General features: G+C 35.6%; 2 protein-coding genes across 2 annotated transcripts; one reads left to right on the forward strand and one right to left on the reverse strand.

The window, feature by feature from the left end:
- Positions 1-1,434: 1,434 nt before the first annotated feature.
- Positions 1,435-6,499, reverse strand: LOC106132702 (alpha-amylase 2). The gene is made up of 9 exons (XM_013332205.2): positions 6,337-6,499; positions 5,926-6,099; positions 5,239-5,390; positions 4,503-4,683; positions 4,174-4,289; positions 3,581-4,088; positions 2,972-3,172; positions 2,175-2,336; positions 1,435-1,511 (listed from the first exon to the last, which is right to left on the reverse strand). The coding sequence occupies exons 1-9, from the start codon at positions 6,337-6,339 to the stop codon at positions 1,500-1,502; spliced, it is 1,509 nt and encodes a 502-aa protein (XP_013187659.2). The 5' UTR covers positions 6,340-6,499; the 3' UTR covers positions 1,435-1,499.
- A 3,451-nt stretch (positions 6,500-9,950) lies between these two features.
- LOC106132784 (protein twisted gastrulation-like) lies at positions 9,951-17,011 on the forward strand. The gene is made up of 5 exons (XM_013332315.2): positions 9,951-10,440; positions 10,751-10,957; positions 12,158-12,293; positions 12,575-12,643; positions 13,919-17,011. The coding sequence occupies exons 1-5, from the start codon at positions 10,239-10,241 to the stop codon at positions 14,022-14,024; spliced, it is 720 nt and encodes a 239-aa protein (XP_013187769.1). The 5' UTR covers positions 9,951-10,238; the 3' UTR covers positions 14,025-17,011.
- The last annotated feature ends 1,901 nt before the right edge of the window (positions 17,012-18,912 follow it).

Consider the following 18,912-nt stretch of genomic DNA (forward strand, 5'->3'; position numbering starts at 1 on the left):
GATGTAATAATATAGCCTAAAGCCTTCCTCGATAAATGGTCTATTCAATACAAAAATATTTTTTCAATTCGAACCAGTAGTTCCTGAGATTAGCACGTTCAAACAAACAAACAAACTCTTTAGCTTTATGATATTAGTATAGATCTGCATCCTAGTTGCGTCCTCACCTCTCTGGAGATGAGCCGGGGTTACCCCTATGACCACGATAGTGGATAATCCTTATTTTTACATGAAACGAGTCGATGGATGTGTACCCATAAACCAGCTGCTAAATAAATTACGCAGGTTTCCTCACGATGTTTTTCCTCACTGTAGAGCAGGTATAATTTCTTATCATATGCTTTTGATCAGCACTAATCACTATAATCAAAGGCTTACAGTCAGGTGGGTAGTGGATATCTGATGTATTATTGGCTGCACCCAGTTCTCTCACGTGTATTTTTGGCATGGCGATGGTCAACCAAATCCGGTCTCGACCTAACTTGTTTCTTTTGTAAAACATTAGGCCAGTCTTCATATTTAATGCATGTGGTAATTTTTGATTGATTATTTGCATGACATCACTATTATTAGGGAACAATTTGGATACAAAAAATAATGATGGAATTATGATGTACTTTTTTATAATTATCATTAGCACTGTACTTTGTACGTGGCTGATAAAGTTGATTACACCTTATTTCGGAAAGAATCGGATTTCAATTATTGATAGTAAAGGTAAAATAATTAGCGAAATTGTGATGTGGCCGAAAAAGATAAATAATAAATAGATACCTAGTTCTAGTTTATATTTCTTAGTCGTTCATAGTCTTATTTATATTTCTTATATAAATATTTATTATCTTAAGGGAGTACCTATATATCTATATTAGGTATCATAGTTATGCTTTTTTGCAACTACAATGGTCGAAGGAAAGGCTTTATGCATGAAATTCTTCTTTTAGGTGATAACCTCCTGTCAACATCATGAGACTATCGGCTCAGCCCACTCCATGTAAAGGATTAAGACAGTAAAGACTGGCAGTTACTACGGGGTCGTTGACAGGAATACTTTGGACCATAGACGAGGCCTGGCTGTAGATCCACTATGGCCAATGCTCAGATAAGATCGCTAGTAGACTTCTGTCGAGCGAGCTTTAAGAGCGAAAAGAAAGATGTGAAGTGCTTATTGCGGAAAATACTCGTACCACATAGAATGAAAGGTGAAGAAAAATTAATAATAGTCTTAACGTTAATAATTATCATAATCTTATCTCACTCTCTTATCATAGTATATATTTTCCACATAATGTTATCTTCTTTTCTGAAGAAGAAATACTTAAATATTTATTTTTAGCACTGTAACTATTATAGCAAAGAGAATTTTTTTTATGAGAACATGATCTAGGGCCTTGTAAATAATAATGGAGGATTTGTATTAAAAAGAACCAATGCAGAGTAATTTTTTTTATTACAATCCTGTTCATGCTATCTTTCTCGATCTGGTAGAGGTAATTTCGTTATAGTCGACTCTGAAACAAAAAAAATACTTTCTTATAAATAATCAGTCTTTAATATGAGCAACCTTGACTGTATCTCGCATTGGATGGAGTAAACTGTGTAAATAAAATATTAATTTTCTCAGCTCTTTGGAGAAGAGCACGGGGAGCGCCGTTTGACCTTGATCCTAGTTTGGTTAGTCAAGTTTTTACACGAAGCGATTCCCGTCTGACCTAAAATATGGTCAAAATTCCATCAACTCTGTAGTCGTTCATCGCTACATGAAAATGTAAAGACAATCAAGTTGAAAGCGCTTAAAAGCAACATCACAAAAATTACCCGTTCTACTGCATTGTAATAATAATTTTGGGTTTCATTTACAAATTGACTAGCTGTTTCCGAGAATGTTGATCTGGTAGGAAATTGTAGGAACTTTAAACTTCCAATATTTAAAAGCAAGTGTGTAAGTATGCGAGTACAAAATGGGCATTACAAGAAGAAGGCCTTGACAAACGTACCGTGATCAAATCGTGTACATCCTGGCTGAACGTAAAATTACGAATATCCAAAAACGGGACATAAACTTAGGAACTTGTTTGAAAAGATTGATGAATGTGGATAAAGCAAAAAAAAAACTGTAGCTTCTGCCTAGATGCGTGAATTTGTGTAAGTAGTATACGTGTTTAATATCTTACCTCTGGCCCAATATGGATGGCCAGCATCAGGTCATAATCCTGGGCCCCCACGTGAATATTAGCTCGCCCATCATTGCCCACGGTCACAGTCTTGCCCTGGCAGGAGTTGCCCACTTTGTTGCCTGATATGACATCGCAATAGTTGCCGGCTGGCAGACAGGTCTGGGAATTGAAAATTGGGTTAATTTTAGAAGCATCATCCCCTCGTTGTTTATTTGGTGGCGTTCTCTCTGGCTTCTCGAGGTGGACACGCCTATGTCTACAATCTAGAAGTGGGTATATCAAGTAATTTCACGAACGCAACTTCCATACCTGACGATTATGTTTGACTCTAGTATAATGTTAGTCATCTCTTTTCGCACCCACAGCGGAAAAGCATATATAATATACAATCACGTCGTGCTGGATACACAGAGCCAACAGTTTTCAAAAGACTGAGGTAAGAATTGAGATAGTGACAGAGAGACAGGTCAAATAGTGACAGGTTGCTAATTCGTCACCTAAAATAAGAATCCCAAGTTTATAAGCCATCCCTTAGTCGTCTATTACGACATCCATAGAAGAGCTGGAGTGATCCTATACTTTTTTCTTTTGATGCCGAGAACCACACGGCACCGACGGCGGAAAAACAAGCGTCCTATTATAAAGCACCGGGGGAATGAAATAACCACATTGAACAACGTTCAAGTCCTATTTGCAGAAAATAAAAATATCGATCTTTGCGTTTCTTGATCTGGCTATGGCCAAGATAAAAAAATCGTATGAAAAATGATCCACTTGTTAATACTATAACTCGCCTGTAAATTCTGATTCAAGTCCCAATAATCGTTGTTAAAAGCGATGAAAGCATTGCCCCCTCTGCAGAATGCAATCTGGTTGCTTCCATTGTCCCACCAGTCGTTCATGCCGGTGTCTCCGGCGGCGTTCCTGAAGGCCACCATGGCGTAGATCTGACGCCAACGGTGCTGACAGATCCAGCCGTTGCCGCAGGTGCCGTCCTTGAGGGAAACATATTGGAATTTGTTTCTCTTTGGAAACAGAGATGCAGTAAACAAAGTAGTAATTAAGCCATTTGCGCTACAGGACTTGGAGTCCGCTTATCGTAAAAAAATGGTTTTCTTTAAATTTGAAAAAATATTTTTAATAGTTTTATCTCTTATCGTCGAGTCAAAACAATCGCCCGTTACGAACATCAAATAGTAGAAGACTCAGTCAATAAAGATACGCGATTTACGTACGTAAATTAAGTACTTCGCATCAGTTTTTGTTTTTTATGACATTAAGTCTACTGAAATTAGTTCATTAGGACCGTATTCGAATTTGTATTGGATGTTAGTGTAAGCTCATTTGCATTCGAATACTACTTACATAAGAACATATCCAAAAATAAAAAATGTTTTATTTACCGAATTAATGGAAGGCGAAATAATATCCCCTTGACTGTTCATTGGTGGTCCAACTTCAGAGTCCCAGAAATCGAAGCTGCTCATGATCTGAGGCTCTCCATATGGGTGAGCTAGTAAAAACGCAATTGCTCCTTTGTACGGTCTTGGCTCTTTATAGGTGAGCATAGCACCACCACCGCCATGGCCTCTTTCATTATCGTGATTATCTATGAACGTCAAAGCATCACTATGCGGTAATAAACCCCATTGAGGACCCCAAGTCGATAGCCATCTCAACTGGTTTCTTCCTCTAAAAGCATTGCTAAGTTCCATGCCAACTTTGAACTCAGTGACTGCTCCAATGGGAGTGTATTCTTCTCTAGTGACAGCTTCACCTCCGTAGTCAATAACTTCTTGGTAGATGTAAGGACGAGCGTTGGCTGGGAAACCGTGAGCTGTGTTCAAGTTGTGAAGACGGTCGTAGATGATGCGAAGGTCTTCGGGCCACATGTGTTTGGCTGCGTCAATCCTAAATTTTGAATAAAATAACGATTAAAAAATATACATAAGATAGCTAGGTATAAAAAAATAAGAGGTAATAGTAGAAAACCTACCTGAATCCGGCCACACCCAAGTCGATGAGTTCGTTCATGAAATCGACGATTTTGTTTCTAACGTACTCGATGGATTGGTTCAAATCTTTCAGGCCAACAAGTTCGCAATTGCGCACCTGAAATTAAAAAATAATGTATTACTATAAATAAAATGCACGTGCATTTTTTGGCAAAAGGTCAAGCCAAAGTACCCATCAGCTTGCATAAATAGAGTAATGAATGTGAACCTTAGTGTGGACAAAGCGAAACATGTTTACAGGGATAATGGCATGTGAAAAGATGTAATCAATGAAAGGCAAGGTTTTAAATAAATATTAGCGCCAACCAACCCGCCAGGCATTGTTGACATAGTCCATGCCATCGATGCCGCACGGCGGCCAGTTAAAATGCTCCTGGGTGTAGGGGACTCCTGGGTAGTTCCACTGGTTGAAGATAGCCGTACTTCCAGCCGTGCCCACGTTCTCAGCAGGCTCTCCCGTCATGTGGTTGATGACGGCGTCTACATAGATCCTGGGTAGATAGATATGATGATTAGGTATATCAAGTTTCTTACATTTTTCTTGGATCATACTTAATATAAAATAACAATAAAAATGAAATTTAGAATAAAATATTTATAAAGATGCTTCAGAAGATGAGCCTTAGAAAGAGAATGGCTTCAAACAGCCTGATTACAGAATCGGCCCTTAACTCATATAACAGATAGACTCACATAATAGATATTCATGATTATTTTGTATGAACCCCAAATGCGGTTGAAAAAAGTTTTGAACAAGCTGGCTCCAGTTAAATAATAATTAAATTTTAGAAGTACTGGAGGTACTTTTTGTAAATACTTATAGAGATTAGAAACAGATCTTCTCAACTTCAAGCCATTTTCTGTGTAAGATCAACGTCTATGTCTATGATTCTAAGAAAATATATACGGGACAGATTGAGTTTGCCTCGAAATTAGTTCAAGATCATCTACAGAAACCATTTCAAAGAATGACTGAGGTACGGTATTTAATCTGATTGGGTCTTCTATATTCTTTTAGAACTTATCAAATTTCTTGACCATTTTACCTGACTCCAACATCATTGCACCTCCTCAACATGTTAGCAAACTGCTGCTCATTGCCGGACCTCGTCACCAACTTGTAAGACATCGGCTGGTAGCGCTCCCACCATGGTCTGTTGTAGGCCCAGAGCACCACGTTCTCATTGGGCGGGGAAATCTAAGAATGAGAATGGAACTTGGACAATGTAAGAGTACAGAAAGAAAATCGACTTAATTTATAGACGTACTCATTAAGTAGATTGTGATACTCGTTAGTGAATTCCACGCTAAGCAGATATTTTCGCTGATAATAATATATCTACTTGTTCAACGCCAACCAAAAGACAAAATTTTCATTTAAAAACGTCCAATTAGATATTTGTTTATTTTAACTTAAGTATCAATGTGATTTTTTATGTTGTAATACCTTCCATTAGTAATTCCGTAGTTTACAAATGTTGTGATTTTGCGTTATCTAGAGCAATAAAAGAAATTAAGCATTGTAGACTAATTAAATAGATACCTACAGTATAATATTGTGATGTTGTTTACACAGTTGACTATCAAGAGAGGCTGTGTTAAGTTATAAAATAACTATAATAAGCGTGTGAAAAAGTAAAACATAAATAATTGAGGGGCTAAAATGAATCCCTTGCCAAACTACTTATTCTGTAGATAACGATGCGTGCAAAGTCTAATTACAGTAGACTTACCTGGATTCCACCAAAGCCTCGAGGGCCTAGGAAGCGTTCGCACTCATCTGCAATGTCATCCCATTTCCACTCGAACAGATGAACGTTCACTGATCTGCCAGCAGCATAGTATGGATTCTTATACGCCGATGCCGCAGCTAAAGCTACGCACAAAAGTATAACCGTGGCTGGCCGCTAAAAAGATAAACAATATTCTGAATTTAAACCTTAGGTTCAAACAAGAGGATCAAACCAAGTGTCCTCACCTTTATGTTATCGAGAGATTTAAAATCAATTATTTTTAGGTAGGTACCTACCGGTTTCGGCTTTAGAACATGCAATATTCTTATAAGCTGTTACATTTTTTGTAATAAATAATTGAACGGAAAATGATTAGGATCTTAATAAAAATAAATATTGAAATTGACAAACCATCGTCGTGGCCACTGGAACCAATCTACTAATTGAGTGTTTTTGTCTGATTTAATAATCCGAGTATAATATTATATGTTATCTGATAAGTTATTAATTAATGATAATTAAGTTACCACCAAAGGATTTAATAACTTTATCCGAGCAATCTCAGATTGTGACGAATTGTCACTAACTAATTGTGTGATTTATAAATTTCTAAATTATTTGATTTTTCAACAAAGATACCGGTATATTTCTTTCCGTGATAAAAATGTTAATGAAGAAAGAAGTTACCTAAATATTCTCTTAATCAGTTTCGCGCTTGATGAATGTACCTAATCTCTTAGTCACCTTTTACTACATGTATGAAAAAGAGATGGAATGGTCCTATTCCATAAAAGGAAACAACGAATTCCCTTTACCATACACTCGTAAAAAATAACAAAAAGTAGATTGTTATAGTTTATGTAAACTTGCATATATATATATATATATATATATGTCATAAATACCCGCGGTTTTGTCCTCTGTGGCTCTTCCTACACTCATCATCGTCATGGCATTATTCTTCTATTATTCAAAGGATTTTTAGGAGATTTACCATTAAAGAAAGAAAAGAAAAATTAACCATAATACGAAAAGATTAACGTATTAGTACTTAACAACATTGCGAGAAGTGGAAAGAAAAAAGATAGACGCTGTGGCGCCATCTCTACGCCACTCGTCAACAACATCAAATCGCACAACAACTGTCAATCATCTCGAAGAAATCGACGCGCTCAGCCAATAGCAGCGAAGAACCCAAATCGCGATTTCAGAGATTTCACGGATTGGAGCTATATATACAACCTCCGACACAACATCGTTGGAGCCGCGGTTCCCCAGGCATAACACCTAGCCTGGCGGAAGATCTTCCCTTTGGTGGCGGTCGAGCCGAATCATCGCTCCCGCTACATTGGTGACCCCGACGTGATTGGAAGCAACCTTCTCCATCATCATCAACTCCAATCCTCAGCATCACTCCTCACTCTGCAAGCAGACTCACAGCAAGCCAGCAACTGGGTATCGGAGCAGGTCCATCGCAGCCAACGCAACGAGCTTCCTGGTCCTGTCTCCACCCGCACTCACTCTCATCGACTTCAGCGACCGACGCATCGACCGCAGCCCACGCCTGGATCTCTTCGACGGCCGCTCTTCTCTCCAGCGTGGCAGCTCTGCACGATAACTCCCGGCGCCAACAAGTCGACTTCGCTCTCTACTGTCTCGACTCACCGCAGACTACGAGCAACGCAACGGCTCACTCCTAACTCACTAGGACTTCGAGCAACTTCCGACTCACTAGAAGATAACTGGCACTTGCAAGCTACAACTGAAGCACAGATTGCACAGCAAGAAGATCAAGACTTCAGACCTACGGTCTTGGGGGGGAGTACTGTGGCGCCATCTCTACGCCACTCGTCAACAACATCAAATCGCACAACAACTGTCAATCATCTCGAAGAAATCGACGCGCTCAGCCAATAGCAGCGAAGAACCCAAATCGCGATTTCAGAGATTACACGGATTGGAGCTATATATACAACCTCCGACACAACATCGTTGGAGCCGCGGTTCCCCAGGCATAACACCTAGCCTGGCGGAAGATCTTCCCTTTGGTGGCGGTCGAGCCGAATCATCGCTCCCGCTACAACACGCCCTAGAGATGTGGTGCTGGAGGAGAATGCTTGGTGTGTCTTGGACAGAGTTCCGCACTAACGTCTCGATACTCCATGAGCTCGGTATTAAGCAGCAACTATTTCCCTTAGTACAATCTCGCATTTTGTCATTTTTTGGACACGTTACAAGGAGAGGCAACCGATCCATAGAACGGCTTGTTGTCCAGGGTAAAGTGGAAGGCTCTCGACCGCGCAGGAGGTCACCCATGCGATGGACCGACCAAATAAAGTCTGTGATTGGCGGTTCACTTAACGAGTGCAGCAGGATGACTTCCAGCAGGGAGAAATGGCGGGACATCGTAAGGCGCACATTGGCGCCCGCCTACAACACTACATGATGACCACGACCACTCTGTCAAGAGTGACACGACTAAGAAGAAGAACTTAACAACAGACATAAATTTAGAAGCGGAAAGTTTTTATTTTAAATGCACTAGCTTTATCCCGCAGCACCATAACTGTGATAAATGTCATTTTTCCATGACCGTGTGAATATTCAGAAATAAAGTACTATTTGAATCTCAATTCTATCATTAAGCCAAATAGCTGAACGTGGCCGTTCAGTCTTTTCTAGACTGTTGGCTTTGTCTACCCCGCAAGGGATATAGACGTGACCATATGTATAGGTATGTATGTATGTGACTAAGGATAAATTCACTTTACTAAGTAGTACAACTATGTCCATTCAAACTTGGCATACGAAGTACATCATGTCGCCTTAAGCGGACCCTAAATTTCGAGGCGTAAAACGATAAATATTAAGTATCTACTAGCGACCCGCCCCGGCTTCGCACGGATGCACAGCCGATACTAAATATATCTCTATTAGAACTAACTAAAGGACCGCCCGCAAAGCGGCTAAGTCTTGCTCACTTCGCAACGGGCCGTGCAGCAGAAATCGTAATATTTTAATTTCACCACAACTTCAAAACCAAACGTCCAATTTTTATCATTCAAAGACCAAATATTATCTACATAAACTGTACTTATTGATGAAATTATTTATTTTGATAAGGATTAATAGCAGGAGTAAATAAAACGCGTTTAAATGTAGACCAAAAAAAATTCAAGATATTTAAATAAGAATGTGGTTGTTGTGCCTCACTCGACATAGATAGGTATAGTGTGTCGCGGACTTTTTTGTAGATATTTATAAGATCTACAATTAATTAAAACATTTTATGGTTCTATCTTTTGTAGTTTAGGCAGCGTACGCAAAATAAGTAACTTTTTGGTTGATTTTTTTCAGTTTGTGTCCGAAAAATCCAAATATATTACGGAACCCTATTTTTTTCCAAAATAAAATATAGTCTATGTTACTCGTGGATAATGTAGCTTTCGAATTGTGAAGAATTTTTAAAATCGGTCCAGTAGTTTTTGAGCCTATTCATTACAACCAAACAAACAAACAAACAAAGTTTTCCTCTTTATAATATTAGTGTGGATAAGAACTTGTAACCATCTAAATTTTTTAACTACACACCTACATAATCTACGTGGTTAAAATATTTCATTCGAAATAAATAGTTAGGTATTATACAAAAATATAATATCGAAATAGTTAGGAAACTATGCATAGCAATTTATTGCAATTTTAATTTGAGTATAATATTTGCAGGACAATGTACGGAGGTACCTATATATTTTTTATTTCGCGCCATTTGGAACATCGCTAGTAGTTTCATTACTTTTATTAGAAAAACAATATTTATATAGTCATCCTTAAAATTTAAAATATATTAAATACTGTTGTTTAAAGTTTTGCTTATTAAAAGGCTAAATAAAATAATACTTTATTTAAATTGATTTAAAAAGATATTAAGTCTATTTTTTTTTTGTAATAGCAACCCTGATAATCGTTTCTGTCTGGAGGTTTCTCATTCATTCAATTTTTATTTGATATCATTCATTCAAAAACAACTTTTTCTGTGATGTGAACGTGAAGAGAAGGGCAACTTTGTTCGAAGCTTACTTCATACTTTATTTACCTGTTTTTAGTGTATTGTTAGAAATACAATTCAAATCATCACTTTAGTGCGTGTTCATTTTTCATTCCGTAAAAGTTATTCAGTGGACTTCAATCATTACATCTAAGTTTACTCGAGTTTCGTAGTTCTGGAGGCTAACCACTCTCCGAGGTGTTTATTTTTTTAAGCTCAAATTCCACAGTTGTGTTTATTAGTGAATTGCGTTGTTATATTCGCTATGGCTGGTAAATTTTACTTCGCTTTAGCGTTAATTTGCGTGGTACCTATAGTCTACGCGTGTAATGAAGCTATATGTGCTAGTGTAGTTTCCAAGTGTATGCTCACGCAGTCATGTAAGTGTGACTTGAAGGACTGCTCATGCTGTAAAGACTGCTTCAACTGTCTCAGCTACCTGTACGACGAATGCTGCAGCTGTGTTGGTAAGGAATTCAGTTCAATTCACCATTAAATGCTTCATTTAGTTATAAAATTTTACAATTTAATAAAAATAAATAAGAAAGAAGTATGTAAACCTTCACCATGTGAGTGAAACTGCCTCTTTAACATTAATATAGTTCTTATTCATTATTAAGATGGAAGGTGACCCCAGGTCCCGAACAGAGACAGAGATGAAAGAGAGATTAATATAGTTCTAATTGTGTCCCAATATAATTGCATTAGGCCTGAGCAACAGCCAGATGACTGTTTTATTATTCTATTATATTAATTAATGAATTATTTTCTTTACAGACATGTGTCCTAAGCCAAATGACACACACACAGAATTATCTAAGTCCTCGTATGTAGAAGAGTTAGTGGATGGTGTGCCAGGACTTTTCACCGCATTGACAAGTGACGCAGACCCACGCGAGAGGTGGATATCCATTACATACCCTGTGGACTTTGACCTAACAAAGTATATGCCAGCATCGGAAAAACAAGTGGTGTATCATTTACGTAAGTTTCTTTTGACATAAATAAAGCATTTAATAATTTGTGATAATAATTTAAAAAAGAAACAGTTGCAGATTTTATTTTACATAGTTAAATGTAAAATGCTTTTTTCCATCTACCACTTACCAGTATTTTAAAATAAAATAAAAAAAAACTAACAATTGAAATAGCAAAGCAGTTCAGACAAAATAATTCCGCCTGATGATATTTTTAATAGATTCAATATGCATTGTTAATTGATTCAAATTGCAATAAATGCTTATTTATCTAATGTAATCAAATAGTTTGCATAATATATTTAATGTATCATCACAATGATGCAAATGAATCCATAATTATTATTAAAATATTTTTTGTACTGATTGAAACACTCCCAGAGCAGGTATGGATATACTTTAAAAAAATACCTTTTTATGTATCATCACAATAATGCAAATGAATCCATTGAAACACTCCCAGAGCAGGTATGCATAAATAATAAAAAAAAGATTTAGTATTATCACAATGATGCACATGAATCCATAATAATTATTAAAATAGTTATTTGTACTGATTGAAACACTGCCAGAGCAGGTAAGAATGGCATTCCACCCTAATGACTCATCACGGCAGGGTGCCACCTGTGAGGTCTAAATCCACTAAAGCACTTCACAATAGTTGTTATTTTAACAAATCCATTGTTCACAGTTAGCAGATCAATGTTATCTTTTGCATAGAAAGTTATTACTAGGAATTTGTTATTGTTGTTATGTTATGATATAATATGGAATTTGTTCTGTATTGCATTTTCAGTTGAGAGTTATATTGCGAAACTCCCTTATCTTTGCATGCATTGTACACAATGGTCCCATTTCCCAGAAAATTACTGTACTGATTACTACATATATCAAAACCCTTTTAAAATTATGTGGAAATAGAGATAGAAAGGATAAATATTTCTTATTTACTTGCATAATGACAATTTTTAAGCTTTTTTTTTATTATTTGTATTAATACATTTTACTATCAATAATATTATTATTTTCCATCTAATAACTCATAAATAAATTTTACTATACCGTCCTTCTAATATGGAGCGGAAGTAATAATAAGCCTTTTGATAATTCAAACGTGAACTTCTATACCTTCTGAAACAATACTTTTTCCCCAACCTGCCTCAATATCTTCTTGCTCAATAAAATAAAAAATATTTTTCTGTTACAGAGAGTATCGAACAGGAATCCGAACCAGTGAGTCGGGACATCATAACCCTCAACTGCACTGTGGCATACTTGTCTCAATGCATGTCGAGTGATAAGTGCCGCGCGTCATGCCGTTCCATGGGCGCCAATAGTTTGAGGTGAGTGCCAATCATTAAAGGTCTATCCCGTTAATTAAATGATTGACTGGCATCATCACGAAACAAACTGCTGTGTCTAGCCAAATATTTGAAATTTGGCATGTAGGTTCCTTATGTTGTCAAAAAATATACTTAAGAGATCTCCCTATGCTAGACAAGAATTTTCGATTTACGCGTCGAGCCACGGGCGTAATCAAATCCAATCAAAAATCTATACTATGAATGAGCCACAGTAACATTTGTTCTGAACAGTTTTTTTTTTTTTTTTTTTCATTTTCCAGATGGTTCCATGATGGTTGCTGTGAATGTGTTGGAGAAAAATGCTTATACTACGGAATCAATGAGAGCAGGTGAGGACAGTCTTTAATTTGAATGATAAATTAGTTCAATATCTTGATGTATAGTCGTCTTTTTTTTGACTTGGTACTACAAAGTTTAATAAGATCGTTAACATGAATAAAAATATACTGGAACTGTGTCTTATCCAATCTTGGCAAATCGAAATTTGGTGGCAACCATTGACTTCGCCTTCGAAAAAAAAGTAATACGAAACATAAAAATAAGTAATAGGGTAGTTTTAGTGTCTTTTCTTTAGTCAACTCTTAGATAAAGGTTGAGTAGTCCTCATCTACTTTTACTAAAATCACATTTAATAACAATGAACTCATTCAATAATCGCAATATTTAATAAATAAAACATATTTGGAAAATAGGTTGAGTATCCGATAACCAAAACATAAACTCAAAATATCCTGTTTACTAATTTTACTATGTTTAGCATCTGTTTTGTCTTCAAACGTGCAAAGACGTAATATATCTAAATTTTTAATGTTGACATTATTCAATAATCACTACGTCTTCATACGGAGTAGACAGAGTCTAAGATTTCAACGGCGATTACAATGGTGAAAACTTTATTACGAATATTTAATTATTTTTCTATTTCCATTGATTATTTGTGTATGATAACTAATTAACAATTTAAAATAAATTACAACTCTTTAGGGTTACTAGTATAAATTTGCCAATTATTTCCTTAATTTAAAACGAATTTTTCGTGACAATACATACATATAATCACGTCTATATCCCTTGCGGGGTAGACAGAGCCAACGGTCTTAAAAAGACTGATAGGCCACGTTCAGCTGTTTGGCTGAATGATAATGTCGGGAGCATACATTGCTTTAAGAAGAATATAATATAGAAATAGATTTAGATAGATGACACCTGCGCAGGTTGATTTGCATATATAAATGTTAGAGAATATCAAATAACCGACAGGTGGTGGAAAATATCAACTTCACGTCATAAATTTATTAATTATGCTGTTGTATCAGTAATCGAGATGGATTTCCATTAAATTATGAATATGTTTAAATATAAATTTTAATTTTTAATGGAATTGCAATGTGTATTGTTTATTCATATAATTATGATGTTCTAACATCGTTTGTAAATTTAAGAATTGGTATTTTAGAAGATGCCGCTTTCTGAATATCAATTCGTGATTTGGAATTCGTTCATTACTTGCGTACACCACCTTGGGCCTCATCTTGCGTACCACCAGGCGGATTGAGGTCAAATTTTGGATATGGATATTAATTGATATATGTTTTAATTTTCAGGTGCTTGGCGTGTCCTAGCGGCAAAAGCTCTCCAGTTATAATGGACGATGACCTCTCCTATGACGACCTGGACTATGGGGAAGAAGTTGACACACAGTCAGTATAGGATTGTAGATGTTATATATATTAATAGTATAATAGTGTTGTAGTTGGCATTAAAAACACATTTTTTAGTTTCTAAAGTATTGTGGTGTAAATCAGTTTGGATTCTTAATTTACTTTAATGTCAAGACATTAATTAAAATGTAAAATAATTTATTAACGTAAAAAAATTACGTTCAAAATTATAGTTTACTTAGGCTTCGCATGGGTAGCATTTATACATATAAACCTTTCTCTTGAATCACTCTATTTCAAATAACTAAGTGTACTAGTTTACCTAGCCTTACATAATGATACTGAAAAGTGTGTAATAAGCCTCATCAAAATTAGTTATTACTTAAAGAAATAGATGTAGTATTATTTATTTTTAGAAAGCTTTTAATACTGGAAAGCAATATTGGTTTCCATACAAATATAAAATGTATGTGTCAAGAAAATCTAATATGTGATTACCATGGATTTAGTTAGATTGGGTCTTAATGGAGATGTTTGTTATTAGGTACATATATTTATTTCTACCACCAGGTTTCGCTTGTTAAACTTGGGTTAAGGTCATGTCAAATAATGATTCCAATTATTTTTAATTAAAGTGCTAACATTAACTTTGTCACACCACCAACTTAAAGTTTTTCTGTTTGGTCAGCTGGTTGACTGGTAGAGAATGACAAACGGCATTAAGTCTGACTTTTGTACATTTTTGTTGTGCAACAAAGTTTTAAATAAATAAATAACATCTCTAGTGTAAACGATTTTGTGAAAATCCTCACAATTCCACACACTTTCACATTCAAACCATGGTTCTCATAATGAATCATAAAAATCAGAAAAATTTATATCTTCATTCCCTAAAAAGCAAGCGAAGTCTAGAAAATATGAAAGTTAAAAAGATATATTTCTCCACTGCCACATTATTTTAATGAATTTTTCAACACTTCCTTTACTATTTATGCTGTTTTTTTTAACTGGGCAAGATTTCATTGTTGAATATAAACTTTTTAAAAAGGTCAGGTATAATGAAAGATGCCTTCAAACTTTGCCTGCACTTACAATTGTACTTCGTAGTAAGAAGTAATGTTTTTCAGTGACTACTTAAATGTTTTACATGTGAACGTTATCTTTTATGATTTTTAAACTTTTGAGAAATAGCTTTAGTAACCATATAGTGCATTCGCAATTAAAAGTTGTTAGCATATTGTTACACGCATTATCATAATTTTTTGAGAAATAGTGTAATTTGTTCTTTGTTCTAATAAACTATAAATAATTTAGGTATGTACATACAAATTTAGTACAAATAAAAACATTCAATATTTAGAGGGACTGAATTGTACAGAAGAACTTTAAAAATTTTCCACATAAATGGAGGTAAAGTTGGATAATAACCCACGTAGCCATGGCACGCGCGACGCCGTTTTTATCGCGCGAAAAAATATCGCTGTTTCCCTTTTAATTATGAAGTGAAACGGGACAGCGATAGTTTTCGCGCGAATAAATGGCGTCGCGTCTTCTATGTGTCACAATGATTTTTTTGAAATAGTTATTCAATATTCCTTATTTAACTAGCTAATGTTTAGTTCCACTTTTCTGAAATATTTAAAGGTACTGACTGCTTTTAGTAACAACTATTCCCGTTTTGTCAACCTAAACATTTATTTCTGCGACCGGTGTAAAATGAACGTAAAAGGAGTAGATATGAAAAGGTTAAGGGTTTTTTTGTACAAACATTTTATATATATCTGTAGTAAAATACAGAATTTATGATGGGCTAGTCGTAACTATTGGGCGACAGTTCTAAGTAAATAATTCTATATAATGCAATATAATGTAAGTTACTATGGAAAGAAATAGTATTGATGTCGTCTTTCAAAACATACAATTCTAATTTGATATTTTTTATCACAGATTAAAAAGTGGGTTATCTATTTCGAAATTAATCTATGTGTAATCGGTCCGTCCTTACGAATTGGTATTAAATTATTGAGATTATATTTCGCCTACATAGTTTTATGGTAGATTTATATTTATATTCATGCACGAAATCTCCAAAGTGCCAAAATAGTAATACAATATAATGTCATCGTGCCTATTTTTGTGTATGTAAAGTCTTTTTCTAGGGCATGTGGAAAACGGTCAGTGACCTTTTGTTTGTTCGCCACCTGTACTCGGACAAGTTAAGAACCAATATGATGGACTGCATCTTCTTCAGCTCAGTTGGGTATTGGTCACTTCACAGTGACTTTGTTGGTGAACCGGCTTAACAGTGTCAGCCGGTCTTTGGCTATTCACATTTATGTCTTGCCCAATATTTTACAAATGTCATCATACTCTATACTCTACTTCATGCAGACTCTGTCTGTTCAAGAACTTTAAATAGGGCTATTTAGTCAAGAGATATGCCTTATTAATGTTTGTGAATTAACCTACAGGTTTAAGTCTTTACAAATTTCGCACCCAGGGACGTCCTCCTTTCTACTCTTATATTATTTATATGTTGTCTTCTGCTCATTATAATACAACCCTAAAGAGCTGGATAGCGCAATATTTTGTATCGGACGTAGGCGCTAAGGAATACACCCAATTTGAGGATGTATAGCCACTAATCGAACGAGGAATATTTGGAGCTGCTAAAAAAAAACTGAACGTAGCAACTTATCATTTGCCTTATCTCCGGCTTATGGCTTAAGACTTAGTCTATGGGCCGATATATCACGAACAAATAACGGGTTATCGACCGTTTTTCGCCACTTGTACCTAGGCTTAAGTTAGGAACTAAGTGTTAGTTTTATAGAATGTAATGTGTCATATCATGATTAAATAAGAGCTTTTATGAATGTATCACGCTTTTATAGATTATTTTCACATAATGTGCCTTATATTTTTATTAATAAGAATTTATTATGTGTCATAGATCTGAAACTTTGTATTTAAGGTATTTTTATATTATACTTTTTACACTATTGTAAAGATTTAAGATAATAAATTATGACTTTGAACTTTTTATTTTAATCAATCTAATTCATGACACTTGAGGGTATTCAAACGTAATCACGACCTATCTGCATCTTTTTAATGAATAGGTAGGCTACTCTTGACCTGAGGGCATCTGCACGATCGTACACAAAGCATATATATTCCCGCCCTTTAACGTAAAGGTTAAGCGAAGTCATAGGAAGGTATTAAAATAATAGACATATGCCTTGTCAATATTCATAAATAGACGCTGACCTTTCATCAGATCAGAACGTCCTGGATTTGATCGAGGTAGTATATAAATTATAACATTCGTACAGTTATAAGCTAAAGAGAATCGTCTTTCCTTAAATTTTGTGTGTAACTGAACTGCTTAGCATTGTAATGTGATTGACGCTCATTAATAATTTATGATTTAATTACATTTCGGGCCATTGTGACTGCCATCGACTTCAAAAATACATTACATTACGAGTTCCTAATGAACGTTTCAATTTTATGTTAAATAGTCACTGTATTTCTAGTGTTCGAGGAAAAATTTGTCATCTAAACTAACTGACGAACGACGAAACTGCAGACTTGCTGGGTTAAGAGTTTTGTATATTTGGCTGGTTCCTTAACGGTTGTACAAATCTCTATTTGTACAACCGTTAAATTTCCTCTAATAACCACGGGAATACGGGCTAAAATCCGTGGTAACCGTTGCGTCACCTTTCTGGACGTCTTCGACTACGTTCCTTGAGAATGCAAGTATTACTTGGAGCGACTCCCGTCTGGCCACCGCGACCTTTTTTTACAGGGGTAACTAACCCATATTGGATCATGGTTACACATCTGGTTGCAAGAATGTGAAAACAAGTTTTTATAAATCTTCCCGTTAATGAAATGTAGGTAACCTATCTTCAACGATAACTGTGTGATGAGGTCTTTAAATCGATGATAATCGTATTAATAGACCATGTGAAATGAATATCGTCACATGTTACCTTAAAAAGTTTAAAATATTCACGCTGAACGAACTTACCTATATTTTAGTTACGATAGGGTCAAAGAGCGACCCCTGTCGCTTATGAATATAAACACTTTAAAGAAAACATTGCCTTTGTTTAGACAGTTCTGTCGTTAACAATCTTGACAATGTTCTTACTCGGAAAGTTAAACCAACTGGAAGGTAAATAACATAAGGGTAATGCATTTGATGATTTTTGAAGAGAAACTCGGAGTGTCTCGCGTGCCATATTATGGAGGCTGAATTGGGAAGGTAAGTCAGGTATTTGCACGAAGCGATTCCCGCCTGACGTCTGCAACCGTTGTAGGGGAATATAACCCAGACATTATGGTAACATATCCAGGTATATGAATGTACAAGTTTCTTCGTAACGTTTTCTCTTGCCTTTAGAGCATCGGTTAGCAATAAAACTAAATGCATATACCTTTGTCAGTATTATGAGAGACATATGTATGAGTACTTACTTTTATTATATCAGCTCATTATCTACCCTACCTACAGGATTTGCAAAGTCTTGGTAACCGCTACAGACACTGGTATCTTGCGAAAATAACAGATAATTTACGTTATGCAACCCAGTAGTTATGTAGATATTTGGCTCATTCGCATTGTTTGGTAATGTTAAATTTATTTTGCCGTCATAATGTGATAAGAGGATAATGAAGTTAGAATAGGTATTTGGATAAAGTGGAAAGATATCTATACTAATAATAATTTGAGCGATTCTTTTTTGTGTTGTTATTTTTGATAGTGTATTTATTATAGGTACATATACTAGAGGCGACTTCGTCCGCATGGAAACCCTATCAATCCCGCGGGAACTCCGGGATAAAAAGTAGCCTATAAGTTATTCTGGGTCTTCAGCTACCTATATACCAAATTTCATCGTAATCGGTTCAGTAGTTTTTGCGTG

Source organism: Amyelois transitella, chromosome 19 (genome assembly GCF_032362555.1).
Source record: "Amyelois transitella isolate CPQ chromosome 19, ilAmyTran1.1, whole genome shotgun sequence".
Taxonomy (NCBI): domain Eukaryota; kingdom Metazoa; phylum Arthropoda; class Insecta; order Lepidoptera; family Pyralidae; genus Amyelois; species Amyelois transitella.

What these genes read in the sequence shown, in the direction of transcription:
- LOC106132702 (XM_013332205.2), bottom strand. An exon ending in ATGTCAACAATGCCTGGCGG is followed by an intron (nt 4,290 to 4,502) that starts GTTGGTTGGCGC and finishes TTTTAATTTCAG; the next exon opens with GTGCGCAATTGCGAACTTGT. An exon ending in ACTTGAATCAGAATTTACAG is followed by an intron (nt 2,337 to 2,971) that starts GCGAGTTATAGT and finishes TTCAATTCCCAG; the next exon opens with ACCTGTCTGCCAGCCGGCAA.
- LOC106132784 (XM_013332315.2), top strand. Translation starts at nt 10,239, where the DNA reads ATGGCTGGTAAATTTTACTTCGCTTTAGCGTTAATTTGCGTGGTACCT. An exon ending in CGAATGCTGCAGCTGTGTTG is followed by an intron (nt 10,441 to 10,750) that starts GTAAGGAATTCA and finishes TTTTCTTTACAG; the next exon opens with ACATGTGTCCTAAGCCAAAT. An exon ending in ACAAGTGGTGTATCATTTAC is followed by an intron (nt 10,958 to 12,157) that starts GTAAGTTTCTTT and finishes TTTCTGTTACAG; the next exon opens with AGAGTATCGAACAGGAATCC.